Source organism: Sceloporus occidentalis, unplaced genomic scaffold (genome assembly GCF_023333645.1).
Source record: "Sceloporus occidentalis isolate IW3139 unplaced genomic scaffold, rSceOcc1.0.p SCAF_6, whole genome shotgun sequence".
Classification (NCBI taxonomy): domain Eukaryota; kingdom Metazoa; phylum Chordata; class Lepidosauria; order Squamata; family Phrynosomatidae; genus Sceloporus; species Sceloporus occidentalis.
Window position 1 is genome coordinate 127,854,036 of NW_028316986.1, and position 15,612 is coordinate 127,869,647.

At 41.2% G+C, this 15,612-nt stretch overlaps 1 protein-coding gene across 2 annotated transcripts in view; it reads left to right on the top strand.

Annotated features, from left to right (window-relative positions):
* Positions 1 to 15,065, top strand: part of LOC149311390 (uncharacterized) — a 156,076-nt gene extending 141,011 nt beyond the window's left edge. For both annotated transcript variants that reach the window (XM_089528558.1, XM_089528559.1), the window contains 4 exons: positions 2,522 to 2,576; positions 5,499 to 5,687; positions 11,055 to 11,132; positions 14,076 to 15,065. In XM_089528558.1, the coding sequence (XP_089384684.1) occupies positions 2,522 to 2,576; positions 5,499 to 5,687; positions 11,055 to 11,132; positions 14,076 to 14,260 (507 nt within the window). In that variant the 3' untranslated portion in view covers positions 14,261 to 15,065. The remainder of the gene's footprint in view (positions 1 to 2,521; positions 2,577 to 5,498; positions 5,688 to 11,054; positions 11,133 to 14,075) is intronic.
* Positions 15,066 to 15,612: the final 547 nt, after the last annotated feature.

Here is a 15,612-nt window from a genome sequence, read left to right on the forward strand (position 1 = left end):
GAAAAGTCCAAAGAGGAGGGAGGTGCCGGTGGCAGCAGCAAGGGGACAAGGAGGAAGGAGGAAGATTGGGGAAGAAGAGAAGAGGAAGCAGCAGCAGTCAGGGGCCAGGAGGAAGAGGAGGAAGGAGAAAGATCGGGGGGGGGGGGAGGAGGAGGCAAGCGGTGGTGGCAGTGAGCGGGCAAGGAAGAGGAAAGAGAAGGATGAGGAGGGAGGAAGAGGAGGAAGAGGCAGCGGTGCAGCAGTGGTGTGGGAGGAGAGAGGAGGAAAAGAGAGGAGGAGGAGAGAAGAAGAGGTCGCGCTGTGGCAGCAGCCACACTCTCTCAACCTCAGAGAATGGCCATGGCAAACCTCTGAAGACATTTGCCAATGGGAAGAGAAGAAAGAGGGAGGAGGGAGGAAAGGAGTGGCAGCACGGTGGTGGCAGCAGCGGGAAGAGGAAGATGAGGAAGGATGGAGGGAGGAGCATGCAGTGGTGCGGATCTGGATCGGTAGTTCCCACTACCAAAGATCCAGATCATTGTGCTGCCTTGAAAAAACGCACGGGGTGACCTGGTCCCAATTGCACCATGTCAAATGGGGTTTTTGGCAGCCCCCTCACAAACTGAACGAAGTGCGGTCAGGGGCAGTGTGAACACCTATGAAATACCCCAGGTTACACACAACTATAAAACCATTTAACATGTAAAACAGGATACACCAGGCCTGTACAACTTGGCCGTAGGTAGGGACTAAAATTAATATAGGCTAAATTTCTTTGGGTCACAGATAGGTTTTAATTAAATAATTATTAATTAATTTTATTAATAATCTAATTATAAATAATTAATATTAATTCTGTCCTCCTCCTCCTCTGCCCAGACCTCTCCTTGGGAGAAGGCCAAGTGATGGAGGAGCCTTGACGGGTGAATGATTGCTCCTCTTCCTCCTCCACTGCCTGGCCTTTTCAGAAGAAAGCAAAGTGGAGGAGGAGCCTTGTAGGGCAAGTGTTTGCCCATCCTCCTCCTCCACCCATCCTTCTCCTTGAGAGAAAGCCAAGCAGCGGAGGAGCCTTGCAGGATGAGTCTTCAAGCTGGGCTTGAAGTTGTTCCACATATTCGTGGGCTGCCTGAAATCCTTTGGTGGGCCGCATGTGGCCCCCGGGCTGTATGTTGTGCAGGCCTAGGATACACTAAAATAGTTTAAACCACTTAAAACCACTGATGTGCAGATTTGGATGTGATCAGTCATGCCTCCAAAGCTTTAGTCAACAGCCATGTTTTTGCTTGGTTTGAGAATGACAGCAGCATTGGTGCCAGTCAGGCTTCTAAGAGGAGGTCATTTCATAATGGCGATGCCACATAGCGACTTCATCCATGTCCTTTCACAGCATATTGGTCTGACTGATGAAACCCACTGTAGCTAAAGCAGCGTCTTATAAAAAGAAAGTGGTGCCAAGAGATCGTGTGTTGTCCAAAGCCTGCTTATCCTTTTCTGTCCCAAAGCATTCTTGTACCAGAGATCTTGAGCCCTTTCACACTACACATAGTAGCACTGCATTTCATTTTCATTAGCATGGTAATATTCTCTGAAATCTGGGGGTCTGCAGTTTGATAAAGCACTAGATTCAGAAATGACTTGAATGCACATAAACTCCAAATTCCAGAATTCCATAGGACAGAACCATGTCAGTTAAAGTAGAATAATAGGACTACAATTGCCTAGTGTAAATGCCCCCCCCCCCCTACGTGTAGGGGCATTCTGATTCCCTTGAATAGTGCAACTGACAAGTCCTCTCCTTGCTAAGCACCCCCATAACTGGCTCTGAGGAAGCCCAGAAACTGTTCCAAATCAGTTTTCATAAGGACCTGGGAGTCAGCAAAACCTTATTTCGTCTAGACAGCATAGTCTGTATAAAGTTTGAGGATGGATATTGGGTTGGGAAATTTCATTTCCTATGTCCAGCCTTTGAAAAGTTACTTTTATTTAACTTTATTAAAATCAATTCATTCCTGTTGCTCATTATAGTGTTTTAATTTTTTTTAAATTAAAGCATCTTGTTGACTTACTCATTGCTTTTTGGGGTTTTCCCCCCTGCTATTTTATTAAAAACCCAAAATTTTAAGTTTAATAATAATAATAATAGATGAAATGTGAAAAAATCTGGTCAAAATCCTTCTAAACATGTCTTTTGAAAGTAACTTTAAAAGTAACTAAAATGTTAGTTGATTCAGTGAATCTAGTCTAGTTGTGACTTGCAGTTAGATTCAGGCCTAAGTTAGTTGCAGCTCATTACTTGTTACTTCCAGCCTCTGCTCTGTATATATTTAGTGGGTTGTGTTTTATTCCCAAGATCCTGTTTTGTTTGCTGCAGTCAAAATATGAACTTGGCTATTTTTGTCTTGGATTCTGATACATGTCCTGAAGAGATCAAGCTATTGTAACAGTACTGAAGATTCTACATTCTGGCCATTCTCACCTCAAGTCTGTAATTAATAATCCAATGAAATTTTGATTGAATTGTTTAATAATTTATCTGTTTCAGGGCAGAGAGCCAACTGATGCCCATATTAAGCAGGTTTGCATGAGAGTAATGCAAGGTAAATACTGATTCTACACATTAAAAAAATGTCTGAATGTGAATGTTCACATTGATAACTACAACTAAATGCTAAAGCTCTCATGAGCCATGAGCTGGCATGCATTTAGAAAGTGAACTGTACTTGGCTTGTCTACTTTTTCCTCCTTGTGTCCAATCTTGCATTTTTTTTAAAAAAACCCCTCTCTTTTAATTTTTGGTGCAAAAGAATTTGCATAATTTATTAGAGTGTTCCTTTCAGAAAAAGAGCATTTCAAAAGAATGGATCAATGCCTATTACAAGAAAGAAATTCTTGGGAGTAATGTTTGCCTCATCTCCTGGCATCAAGACTTTGGGGCACAACACTTGCTAGTAAATGGGGCAAGGAGAGATGGACATTTCTTTGTGATATTTCCCTCTTGTAATATTTAGTTTGTTTGGCCACACATAAAACCACCCAGGCTTCATGGAAGATGCAATTACATGACTAAGGATGTGTCTATATGTTGCAAATAGAACAGTCTCACCTAGTTCTCACAGAGAGCCATCAAAATGATGTACCTTTTCATCACCTCAGGGCTTTAATCCAGAAGGAAAAAGTGGGGATTAATTCCAGTTTTGAGCAGAAAATCTGGATATTTACATGTGTGTGAGTGCCCTCCATAGTGACGTAGGTGTGAGACCAGGAGGAGGAGTTCAGAAATAGATGCGTTTGCATGCATGGGTGGTGGAGAAAATAAAATCTGAAGCAGCCGTTGCTGTGTAGCTGGACATACTTGATTTATTGGTCTGGGCTGTGTTTGAAAGGGACATACGTACCTTTTCATCACCACCTACCAAACTCACCTCAATGGTGTAGACAAGTTTGTGGTTGCTGTGGAATGGGGTATCCCAAAGGTAAACTAGATTTTCCCATCAGTGTTGATGTGCCTTACATTAATTTCTGTTGTAAGGAAAATATATGGAGCTTGGAATAGAATGGTCGTTTGTTCTTTCATTTTTTGAGAGCTTTCCAGATGTCATTGTAGCTTGCGATCATAGGACTCACTAAGTATGGAAAGGCCATAGCTGAGTGGTAGTACATATGGCTTGGGTGCTACCCAAACCATATGTCCTTGGGTCCCACATTTAATTTCCAAAAGCTCCAGATAGGGCCGAGAAAACTCCTTACTGAAACTCTGAAGAGCCACTGTTAGTTATAAACAGTGGGCTAGATGGACCAAAGACATTTCCCCATGTTCTCAATAGTTTTCAATAAGCTTAGGAAGAAAGCTGCTATGCCCAGAGTTGCTCAGATGGTGTAGCTGTAGTATTCAGTTGTATGCGATCATTACCTGTTCTTAAGTGAGAGAACTCCCATTTTCAATACTATTTTAATCAACACAGGTATTGCTAATACATAGTATATATTTTAGTACATTTAGTAATATATTTAATGTACCTTGCAGAGGTGCATGAGATGCTTTACATTTAGAATCAGGTTGTAAATGTTTGTGCTTAAACGTTATAAATGCTTAGTGTCAAACTATGTCAAATGCAGAAATTCAAAGGCTAGGACTTGGCCCTAGAACAGCTGACTTGATCATAAAATACAATCAGAGCTTGAGAAAGTGACTTTCTTGGATTATTACTCTCAGAAAACCCTCATGCTAACTTTTCTAACCTCAGGATAAAAATATGCCAGTTTTGTTAGTGGGCAGCCAGTGGGAATAACGTTGCTTCATTTCTCGATACCCATAAACATTTTGGTAGCAGTGGGATTCTTCTTGCATATTTCAGTATATTTCTCATTTGGAATGTATTGTGTGGTGGAAAATATATATACCTGCTGATGGCTGCTGCTGAAATCTGTTGGGATGTTTTACTGTTGTGTTTCAGCAGTTTAAGAGGTTTTATTACTCTCTCTGATTTCATTTGAGGTCTTCTCAATGCGACCACTATTTTGTAAACTGCCCAACAGGGTGCAACTTTAGCTTTGACTTCAGATTTACCTTCACTTGCAAGATCAATCTCTCCTCCTCCCTTTATCACTTTAAAGTGCTCCTATAGGAAAATGTATTGCAAATACCTGAGTCCGATTCACACAGTAGAATTTTAGCACTGTGATTACATTTTAGCTGCCATAGTTCCATCCTATGGAATCCTGGGACTGATAGTCTGGTGAGACACTGGAGGTCTCAAGCACAAACCCTAAATGCTCGTCCCTAAAATCCCAATCTCATGATTGCATAGGACAGAATCATGACAGCTAAAGTGGAATAATAATGCTATATTTCTGTAATGTGAATGGCTCCCTGGTATTGCTGTTACATGGGTATCGGTGGCAAATGCATGCAAATTGTAGTCCTTCTCACCTTCAATCATGGAAATATTCTACTCACAGTTTGTAGGAAATCTATAAACTAGAGTAAGGCAATATCCAATTCAGTGTTTGGAACATCTATAAAGTTTGCTGAATCTCAAAATGAGAAACAAATCTTTTAAGACTGAAAATTTAAAAGTTCTCATTTAATTTGTTTTGAAAAGAGAATATCTATCATTGGTCCAAAACACACTACAGAAATAATCCAGTTTGAGACCACTTTAATTGCCCTGGCTCAATGCTAGGGAATCCTGGGAACTGTAGCTTATTGTGGCACCAGAGCTCTCTGACAGAGAAGGCTTAAATGCTCAAAAACTACATTTCCCAGAATTCCCTAGCACTGAGCCAGTTAAAGTGGTCCCAAACTGGATTATTTCTTCATTGAGTTTGGACCTTGGTCCTTATTGTTGCATAGATGGCTTGGAAAATATATTGCCAGTTGTGTGGAGGGGGAGAGTGATGAGTTTTTATAGAAGCGAAGATTAATTGCTTGGTAATTGAATGTTATAATAATTGAAAACTTAACCTGTGGTTTACTATTTCATTATTATTATTATTATTATTAATCCCCTGTTTAATAGAACAACTGGCTCAATTGGCTGCCAGCCTTCGGCGACCAGAATTTGGTGCCCCAGGTCTCCCAGGACGCCCTGGACCACCTGGTTCCCCCGGACCTCCTGGAGAAAATGGCTTCCCAGGCCAAATGGGATCCCGAGGTCTGCCTGGCCTTAAGGGGCCTCCTGGTGACATTGGACTGAAAGGCCCCAAAGGTAAGGTGTATTGAAAAACATAGCAGAATCAAAATGTTTCAGCTTCTGGATTCTTCAGTCACTAAAGATGAAACCGAGCTGCATCCAAAGTGGTAATTTAGAACATTTTATTATTGGCATTCTTTTTTTAAACTCTTATATGCTTTGAGTTGACAGCTAGTTATTTTGTCTTGTAAAAACATAGCATACTATGGATAGCTCTTAAACATGATGGTACACTTGAAAGAAGATAGCTGGCTCCAAACTTGATGCAAGTTGTTTAAGTGTGTGTGTGTTTGGCTCCAAACTTGATGCAAGTTGTTTAAGTGTGTGTGTGTGTATGTGTGTGTGTGTTTGTGTGTGTGTGATTTAAAAGCAACCTAACAGCACTTCTCTCAAGTTTGTCCTGGGTTCCCTGAAGGATGCAGTTGATCACTAATACACACACACACACACACACACACACACACACACACACTATTTGTTGAATATATTTATTTACTGATGTATATTTTAACCATTCACACACTCATACATTAGAGAGAATTGGAGCTACTTCATAAAAACTCCCATCTAAATCAATAAAACTTACTTCAGAGCAAACATTCACAGGATTGCACAGCACAGTTTTAGGCTTGTGTATGTAGCATATCAATGGCCCTCCAGATCTTGTTGGACATCAGCCCCCATTATTTTTCATCACCTTAAGCTGATTGCTGGGGCTGCTGGGTCTTGGGGTCCAACATACCTGGAGTGCTGATTGATGGGGTAATCGGGGGGTATAGAGTGATGTTCCATCAGTATCCTAATGACATTCAGCCATTTTTCTTTATCTCTTGATCCAGGTGTTGAAATTGTGCCTGGATGAGATAATGGTCCAACAAACTGAATTTAAGCCAAGATGAAGGCATTGAGCGTAGATAGTTTTGGGGTCTGGAACATTAGTATGTTTTGTACAGGGACACCAGCTCAAAAAGGAGCACATTTGCAGTTTGTGGCTTCTCCAGTAGCCAGCTCTGCATTTTCCTGACAGAGTGCAGTTTAGCATATTGCTGTAAACTGCCTTAAAGTGACTTGAGCTATGTCATGACATAGAGTGATACCTAAATCCCGATTAAACAGTTTAGATCACTGGCTCAACATGATGATAGATTGGTTTGGTTGTGAACTTGTGTTCAGTGGATTGACTCTTGCACTCTGGAGAAAAGAGATGGTTGAAAGGGGACCAGTCAAGGAAGTGGAAATTAACAAACCAGACAAAAGCAACCCACTTTCTTACAACCTAACAAGACCATTACTTTGCTGCACAGTAATCAACAACTGAGAGTACACTACATCTAAATGCAGGGCAATAGTAAATGGATGTGCAGAATGAAAAAGGATGGTATGTCAACAGCAGCCAATTAGCCTGGTAAAAATGGGAAAATGCAAAGTCTCATATCTGCAGCTCAAAGCTACAAAAAGCAGGCACCGGTGATGCAGCACAAAACCTCACTTAGCAGCCAACTTGCATTAAGATATGGCATACAAAGAGTTATGGTTTTGCAGTATCACAAAATGATGTTGTTAACAGCAGAATTACTGCCAATGACTATTCTGTCTCCCTCTGGGCAATTCTCCAAACCAGGCTGCAGGAAACAAATTCTCACAGAGGTAGGAAAGCTGCTCCAAGGAATGTGTCCAGATCCAATTAGGACAATCTTCCTCACACACACTGTGAACAAGGGAGGAAGGAGGAGGCACTGTGAATAGCATAGAGACTTCAGTTTCATTTTCTACAAAAGCAACCATGACCTGACACCTAATGGTTTGAGTGTGTGTGTTGTGTGCCTTCAAATCATTTTTGACTTATGGTGACACTAAAGTGAACCCACCATGGGGTTTTCTTGGCAAGATTTCTTCAGAGGAGGTTTGTCTTTGCCATTCTCTGAGGCTGAGAGGCTGCAATTTGCCCAAGGTCATCTAGTGGGTTTTCCTGGCCAAGCAGGTATTCAGACCCTGCTCTCCATAGTCCAATACGCAAAACACCACACCATGCTGGCTCCTCACCTATTGGTTAGGCCCAACAGAAGTAAACCCAATAAATCAATTGCTGACTAGTGAATTAACATACAGATAAATCCCACTGATTAAATGAGTCTACCATAACTTAGTCCAATATTTCCAAAAGTGAGAAGAAAATACTCTGTTTATACTATAGAAATTATCCAAATGCTTTTTCTGGCTCTGGTCATTGCAGTCTTGGTGATCTATAAAGTCAGCTGTTTTAGAACAAGCACTACTCATGTATTGCTACTGGCTATTCCTGTTATTGTGAAATGCACATAGACAGACAGTGAGCAGTAGTCAGATTTACTTTCTACCAAGACAGGTGTATGATTTACTCTGTACAGTATTGTGATGGAGAAAGCAAATAAAGAGAAAGCTCAATAAAGGGAAGAATCAATGGGATATTGAAAGCTAGCTAGTGGCATGGTACAGACTGGCCTTTTGCGCCGTGCTGGCACTGATTTTAGGGTTAGGGCACATGTTGGTGACGTTGCAGCTGTGCAGCAAAAAGGAGTTGCTTCTAAGTGCTCCTTTTTTGCTGTGCAGTGGTACCACACCATTTGGTTGCTGTGGTAACGCTGTGCAGCAAAGAGAGGCAGCCCCAGCCCCCCTTTTGCAGGTGGTATGTACCATGCCAGTGAAAGGCTATGGCTAGATTCTAGCCGCTAGAAGATAGGTCTCCATTAGTTTAATATTTTATCCATCTTTGGATAATTTCTATGGTCACATACCTCCACTTGTGGATAAACAGATATTTTATAGAGGGAAACAGTTATTATGAATGAGACTTTATATGTCTGTAATCACAGGCCCGGTACTGATTAGAAGAAAGGGGCAGCCAGAGGCTGTCCCTTTCTCCTCCGGATCGTTGCCACAGCAACCGCACGGCCGCAACAACGATCCGCTGCAAAAAGGAGCTCTGAAATGGAGTTCATTCTCACGCCGCTGCCAAGGTGCCATTTGCACTCTGGGGCGCCGTGCCGTTTGGATGCATCACACAAGACATGTCATTGGTATGCACGCTGTGTAAATGCTCATACACCAAAATGGTGTGTGTACCAGGCCTTAGTCACAAGGAAAGTATACATCTATAGGTTGAGTCTTCTTTATCTAAAATGCTTGGACCCAAAGATATTTTGTATTTCAGGGGTTTTCTTTTTAATTTTTGGAGATGGGACCCAAGTCTAAACGCAGGATTCATTTATGTTTCATATACACCTTATAATATAGCCTGAGGGTAATTTTATACACCATATTTAAAATAATTTTGTGCATGAAACAATGTTTGTGTACATTGAACCATCAAAATGCAAAGGTGTCAATATCTTAGCCTCTCATGAAACAAGTGTTGGCTTTTGGAATATCTTGGAGTTTGGAATTCTGAATAAGGGAGACTAATCCTGTATGACAATGGATATAGCTGCCAGCCTGCGGAATTTAGCAGGATGAATGACCCTTAAAAGAGATATGCACTGATTTGAATTTCTCCGTATTACCTGGGCTATATAGCTCATTCTTCATGCCAAGATTTTAAATTACAGTACTCTGAGTACAGAATGTTTCTTTTCTGCACACTGTTGCCTGGATGCAGGAATGGGCTGGATGAAGGCCAATAAGCAGAAAGTGAGCATGAGCAAGATGGAACCACTGCAGATAGATGGGTCTGGGAACCTGGATATGAAGGCGGTTCCCTTGGAAGAGTGGGTGCATTTTCTAAGAGTGGGATGTCTATATCCAGCTTTGTCACTTGAGGTCTGGGTAGTTTCAGTGCTTTTCTCTAGCTTTTGTTGGTTATCCAGCTGTAGCCATGTCAGAACAGGAATGGTCTGGTAACAATGATCCATGCTCTGGTCATCTCCTGCTTGAATTACTGTACCATGTTATATATGAGGTTGCTTTTGAAAATTATTTGGAAGTTTCAGTTGGTGCAAATAACAGCTGGCAGAATTTTGACAGACGTGGGCAGTTTTCTGCAATCACATCAATGTAAAGAAAAATTCCCTGGCCACCAGTTTTGCCTTTAGACTAATTTTTTAAGGTGCAGATGCCTCTTCCTGTTCATTTTGTTCATGCTTTAAAGTCTTCTGATGAGACCATTCTCCTTGGTTAGATGCATATAGTTTGAGAATCAAAGAAAAGGCTTTCTCAACAGTAATGCTCTAGCCAGGGCAATAGTGGGTCTGTGCAGCTGACCCACAGTGAGTGTTTAGACAGTTTCTGGAGGGTGATCCAGTTGGGTTGAGGGCTGTACAAAATGCAAAAATGACAACAAAATTGGGGGGAGGGACTTTGCTTTTGAAAAACTGTTATTTTTTTTAAAAAAAATAATGAATGTAGGAAGAGTCTGCTCCCTAATTAAAAGTTGAATTTGCCTCTTTGAAATTGATTCTTGTTTGTCAGGAAAAAGGCAGAATTTTTAAAGATGGAGCAATGGAATGGGGATGTGAGGCTTTCTAAGATCCTGAATTCTAATGATTTTTTATTTTACTGTGAATGATATATTCTTCTATATGTAAAGAGATCTTGTAGCACCTTTGAGACTAACTGAAAGAAAGAAGTTGGCAGCAACAGCTTTTGTAGATTTTCATACCAGCAAAACGCAAGTAAAACGTCAGGGAAGTGCATGTGTATGGAAGTCTGATGCACTTCCCAAACAACAGGGAATTGTCCCCTCATCTCCAGTGTTCCTGAATCATTCAGAAAGCAGCCATTTCCCATTAATGCAAAGTTTCCATTCACAGGAAATTGCTGCTCCGCGAATGATTCAAGGACTCTGGAGGCGAGGGGGCGATTCCCTGTTTGGGAAGTGCATCAGGCTTTCAAACATGGGCACTTCCCTGACGTTTTACCGGCATTTTACCAGTGCTTACCCCATAGTAAGCACTAGTATGAAAATCTTCATAGTCTACCTCCTCAGTAGACTTAGGTCTATGAAAGCTTATGCTGCCAAATTCTTTCTTTCAGTTAATCTCAAAGGTGCTAAAAGATCTCTCTACTGTATATACTGATTCTACAGACTAAAATGGCTATATCTTTTATATTCTTCTATAAACAGCTCTACAACAATTTTGTGTAGAGTGGAAAATGTTTGAGTTATTGTAAATTTAGGTTCTCTCCTTGGCACCTGCACTTGAAGCCTTTTCACAGAGGTCAAACAGGTATTATAAATTCTTGCAAAGTTAGTTGCTTTAAGGATTTCTTCCCTGCTGCTTCATTAATGTATTTGTCCAGTGACTCAGCTAGTTGTACTCAACCCCCAAATCCTAGCTTGGATGAAGGGCAGTATGTATGTGCTTTAAGTAAGCAATTGCAAAATAATGTTCTTTTGGTCTCTTTTAGGTGAAACGGGTGAAAAGGGGGAGAGAGGACTCCCAGGTCAAGGACCCAAAGGCTTACCTGGAACAACAGGACTTCCAGGTAAATGCTGTAGACATAGTCTCTAAGAAAGAAATTTGCAGTTGTGCATGAAAAACAGAAGAAAAAAAATTAATTTCAATAACAACCCTGGAAATTTAGGTGGTTGCTAGGAATGGAATATTTTGCAAATAGTAAACTTATAGTTTTACATATATACATATATAACTTGCACACTCTCTGGTTCCTTGGTTTATTTCTCCCTTCTCTTTTGCAAAGCTCAGCCTTCAAGCTTTGTGGTAGTAGCACTGCCTTCCTTTTAAGATTGCCAGCCCAGCTCCAGGATGATGGCTAGCAGCCCCATAGGTTTATAAAAACAGATTTTTCCTACTGTTTCCTTCCCTCTGCCACATCTTCAAAACATTTATGGGCACCTGAAAGTTTTCTTAAAAGTAAAAAGTCAACTTGAAAGTCAAGCAGCTGTGGAAGAAAGTTCTTAGAAGGGTTTAGACCCAAATAGGGTCTTCTTTATACACTGTGAAAGTTCTCTTGTTGGAAAGCTTAGGTGCTCCTTTCTTCCCATGTCAGAGCCACTCCCTTGCATGCCTCAGGGATGGGATGGCTGTGGGTATTCCCCTTATCTGTGTCCCAGCTAGCCTCAGAGACAGCAGTGCCAACTTACTATATACCAAAAATGGGAAATGGAGGCAATGTGGGTGAGAAAAGCTCCCATCCCATAGGTACGGGGGGATTGTTCCTCTTCCCAGGGGCATTTTGTTTTCTTAGCAGGATCTAAGTACAAGAAAGTTGTGTGTGCATGGATATATGCATGGGGACAGGAGCAAGTCCTAGCCATTGAGGGTCCCAGGGACACTCCCCAATTGATAATACAGTTTTGTATTCAACAGTCCCAGCACTGCTCTCATTTGTATGGAATGAGAAAATGGTATGAGATCAGAGTCAAGCATGGGTGTGTCACATAAGGACACAAACCCCTCTTTGTCACACCCCCTGAAATTCCATCTTGCACTACAGGTTGGAAACTCCTGCCCTAAAGTCAAGCATACAATGAGTAAATTTAAGAAAGCAAATGGTTTTCCCTCTCAACACTTGAATATATAACATGGCATAGAGTTTGCAAATTCATAAAAGTTTATTTGGGTTGCATAGTACTTTTCATTTGTAAACAAACTTACTTTATATTTATTGGTAAATCAATATGAGGCACAGCAGTCTTTACATATAAATGCAGCACAAGTGCCCTCTTGTGGTTATTGTGGCACAAACCAGTTGAAATATTTAAAGCTGGTCTGCAATTTCTAAAGCTGTGACAGGCAAAGTTTGGCCATGAGTTACTTGCATCCCCCAAGGCTGGTTCTGAGGCCCCAAGGGCCCAGTCCTCAAATGTATTTTTCTTTCAAAAATGCACTTCAAATTCCTAGGTAGTGTGTTTGTGGAAAGGGTGGGGGTTAATTTCACCATGTTTTTATTCACCTTTCTTAAAAACCAGAAAGTAAACTGGAAGTTGATGGCTGGAATCCTCTATGGGATTTATGGATGTGTAAGCTCCATAGTTATGATGCTACACAGTGAATCCCAGCCTGACATTCCGCCCCATCTCCACTTACTAGGAAGCAGCCACTGTGATGGTGTGTGTGTGTGTGTGTGTGTGTGTTATTCTCCCGATTCTTGGAGAAACAGCTGGCTGGCATTTTCACCTCCTCCCATGAGCGGTCTCTAATGTGACAGGCAGAGGCAGTGTCCCTTTCATATTTTTCTCTTATGCTGGGGTTCAGTTGCACAAGAGGGTCATGGCTACTCCACAGTAAGTAGAGTTTGGAGGACTTTCAAGGTCCCTTTGTTGTTGTTAGCTACCCTTAAGTTGATTCCAGCTCACAGTGACCCTGTGGATGAGACATCTCCAAGACTTCCTAGCCTCCACTGCTCTGCTCAGGCCCTGCAAATCCATGCCTGTGACCCCCTTGATTGAGTCCATCCATCTGGCATGCTGTCTTCCCCTCCTTCTTCTACCCTCTACCTTTCATAGCATTATTGTTTTTCCTAGTTTTCTCATTATGTGGCCAAAGTACAACAACCTCAGTTTGATCGTCTTGACTTCCAAGGAGATTTCTGGCTTCATTTGTTCCAGAATCCATTTGTTTTTCTTTTTGGCTGTCCACGCTCATCAATACATAACAGCCACAAGTGTGTAACTCTAGGTTATGCATCTGTAACTGCCATAAGAGATTTTGGCTGACAATTTTAGACATGGGAGCATTTCTAGTTTTAAAAATAAGCAAATAAGTAAATTGGGAGGAGGGTGTGTAGAGTGTTGCCTTCAAAGATCTCACAGGGGAGCCACTACAGCTTTACAAACCCTGACTGTGGCTCCCCTTGTCTAAGTAAAAGCACATTTATGTAAGGAAGGTGCATAGTACAGTATATGCTTTGCACTGGTGTTTCTAATTTAATCGGCAGCATTGGCAAAGCTCTAGGTAGCATCTTTGGCCAACAGGGCCTTGGGAGGAATTGCTGCTTTCAGTCAGTCTGGAAAGCGAACTGTATCCAACAGAGTCACTGGACCAGTGGAACATCCAGTGCACTAGTGGATATACATTATTTAAAATGTTAACAACAGGACAGACTTCAGTCCTAGTTGTTTGTTGCAACAACTGTTATGCAAGAGATAGCATAGGTAGCCTGTCTCTTGGGTTGTCACTTGCACATCTGTTAAATCCAACACAGCTATGGAAGTGATTTTTTAAAACACCATTTTGTACTAGGGCAGTTCTGAGCACAGTGGACCAATGATTTGACCAGGAACGAGGCAGCTTCCCATGTTTGTGTTAACTGCCTTCATTTATGTTGATAGCAGAGAAGGGAAAACGTGAACCATGAGTTCACAAGATCAGCTTAAGCCCATCCGATTGCAGCTCTGAAGAGTGATGAATATAGATGCACATGCTGAATTCTCATGACTGCTGTATCCCCTCTCTATCTCTGTAGGAGAGCCAGGCAAGGCCAGCTATGGCACAGACGGACGAGATGGCGACCGAGGCCCACCTGGAGCAGCTGGCCTACCTGGCGTTCCGGGTCCTCCTGGTCCTCCAGGTCCTCCTGGTTACTGTGAGCCATCAGCCTGCACTATGCAAGCTGGACTGAGAGAAGGCAAGAATGTGAAAGGGCCATGAGAAGTGCCAACATTTAGGGAATTCATGGAAACAACAGACTATCTGCACATTCATCTGGCAACAGAGAAAAAAAAGAACAGAGGAGAAGCTTCCAGTAACAACACAGAGAATCCTATCAAAGACTTGACAGACTTAAAACGCACTGGTTGTCACTTTCTTCAGCTTGTACAAACAGCACATGGCAACCAGATTTTTCTTCTTTAATGGTGCTTATAAAGTGATACCAGTTGGCTTTTTCTTATTGTGGTGAGAGACAATTGTCTATTGACTTGTTCCCAAATACTAATCTTAACCTGTCATCTATTCATATTGTACTGTAATACAGCATCCAAGAGAATGTCATAATTTGGTTATGATGTTTAATATCATTTGTAAAGTAAGTTGCATTTGTCTTTTTCCCACACAGATGTTAAAGTTAGTTGCTCTTACCTGTCAGTGTGATTTCAGTTGTACAGAAACAGCTGCCACATAAAAACAGGATGAGAAAACTGGGTAAATGGGGGGACACTAGGTAATATAACATGTAAAAGAACCTTTATATATAGGGGGTTTCTGCTCCACAATGTACTGAATTCTGTTTAACGTGTTAGCATCATCAGCATTACCTTGTGGTCCATCTACCTGAAATCAGAGGTCAAAAAGCCACTGGAAAGGGAATTTTAATCTTTGGTAACATCTAAGATTTATAGATGAGTTTATTTATTTAAAAGATCTTGTGTCATGTCTCTGGTTGTATAAAAATTGAAATAAATAACATTTTAAAACCTTTTGCTTTTTTTGGTCTAATGGTGAATAAAAAAACAAACAAATGGGGAGCTTTACTAGACTCTCTTCCTGGAATGATTCCATTACATTTTTGGTTAGAGTTTCATTTCTCATTGAAATACAAGTGCATTGTATGGAATTGTCTACTGTGTAAATTTATTTTACATATATACATATACTTTGATTTGTCATTGTGTAAGGCAAAAATAAAAGTGCCCTTATCTTAATCATCACCACTTTCCCTGATCTATGTTGCTATTAGTATAGTACCTATAGTTCTGGAAAATGTAGCTTTCGTTATATTTGGCTGAACATTTCAAGTTACTAGGGCTTTATTCCTTTCTAGGTGAGCTCCATGCCTTTCCTCGCACTGTTTTATTTATTGGAGACAAAAAAAAATAAATTCATTTTTTCCACACCTAGTATAGATGTGGAATAATTGCAGCGCCTGATTTTTTACTTTGTTGTTTTGTGACTTCATGTTGTCTCTGACTCATGGCAATGCCAAGGCAAATTTATCACAGGGGTTTCTTGGCAAGATGTTTTCAGAGACACCTTGCCTTGGTCTTCCGCTGAGTCTGAAAGAG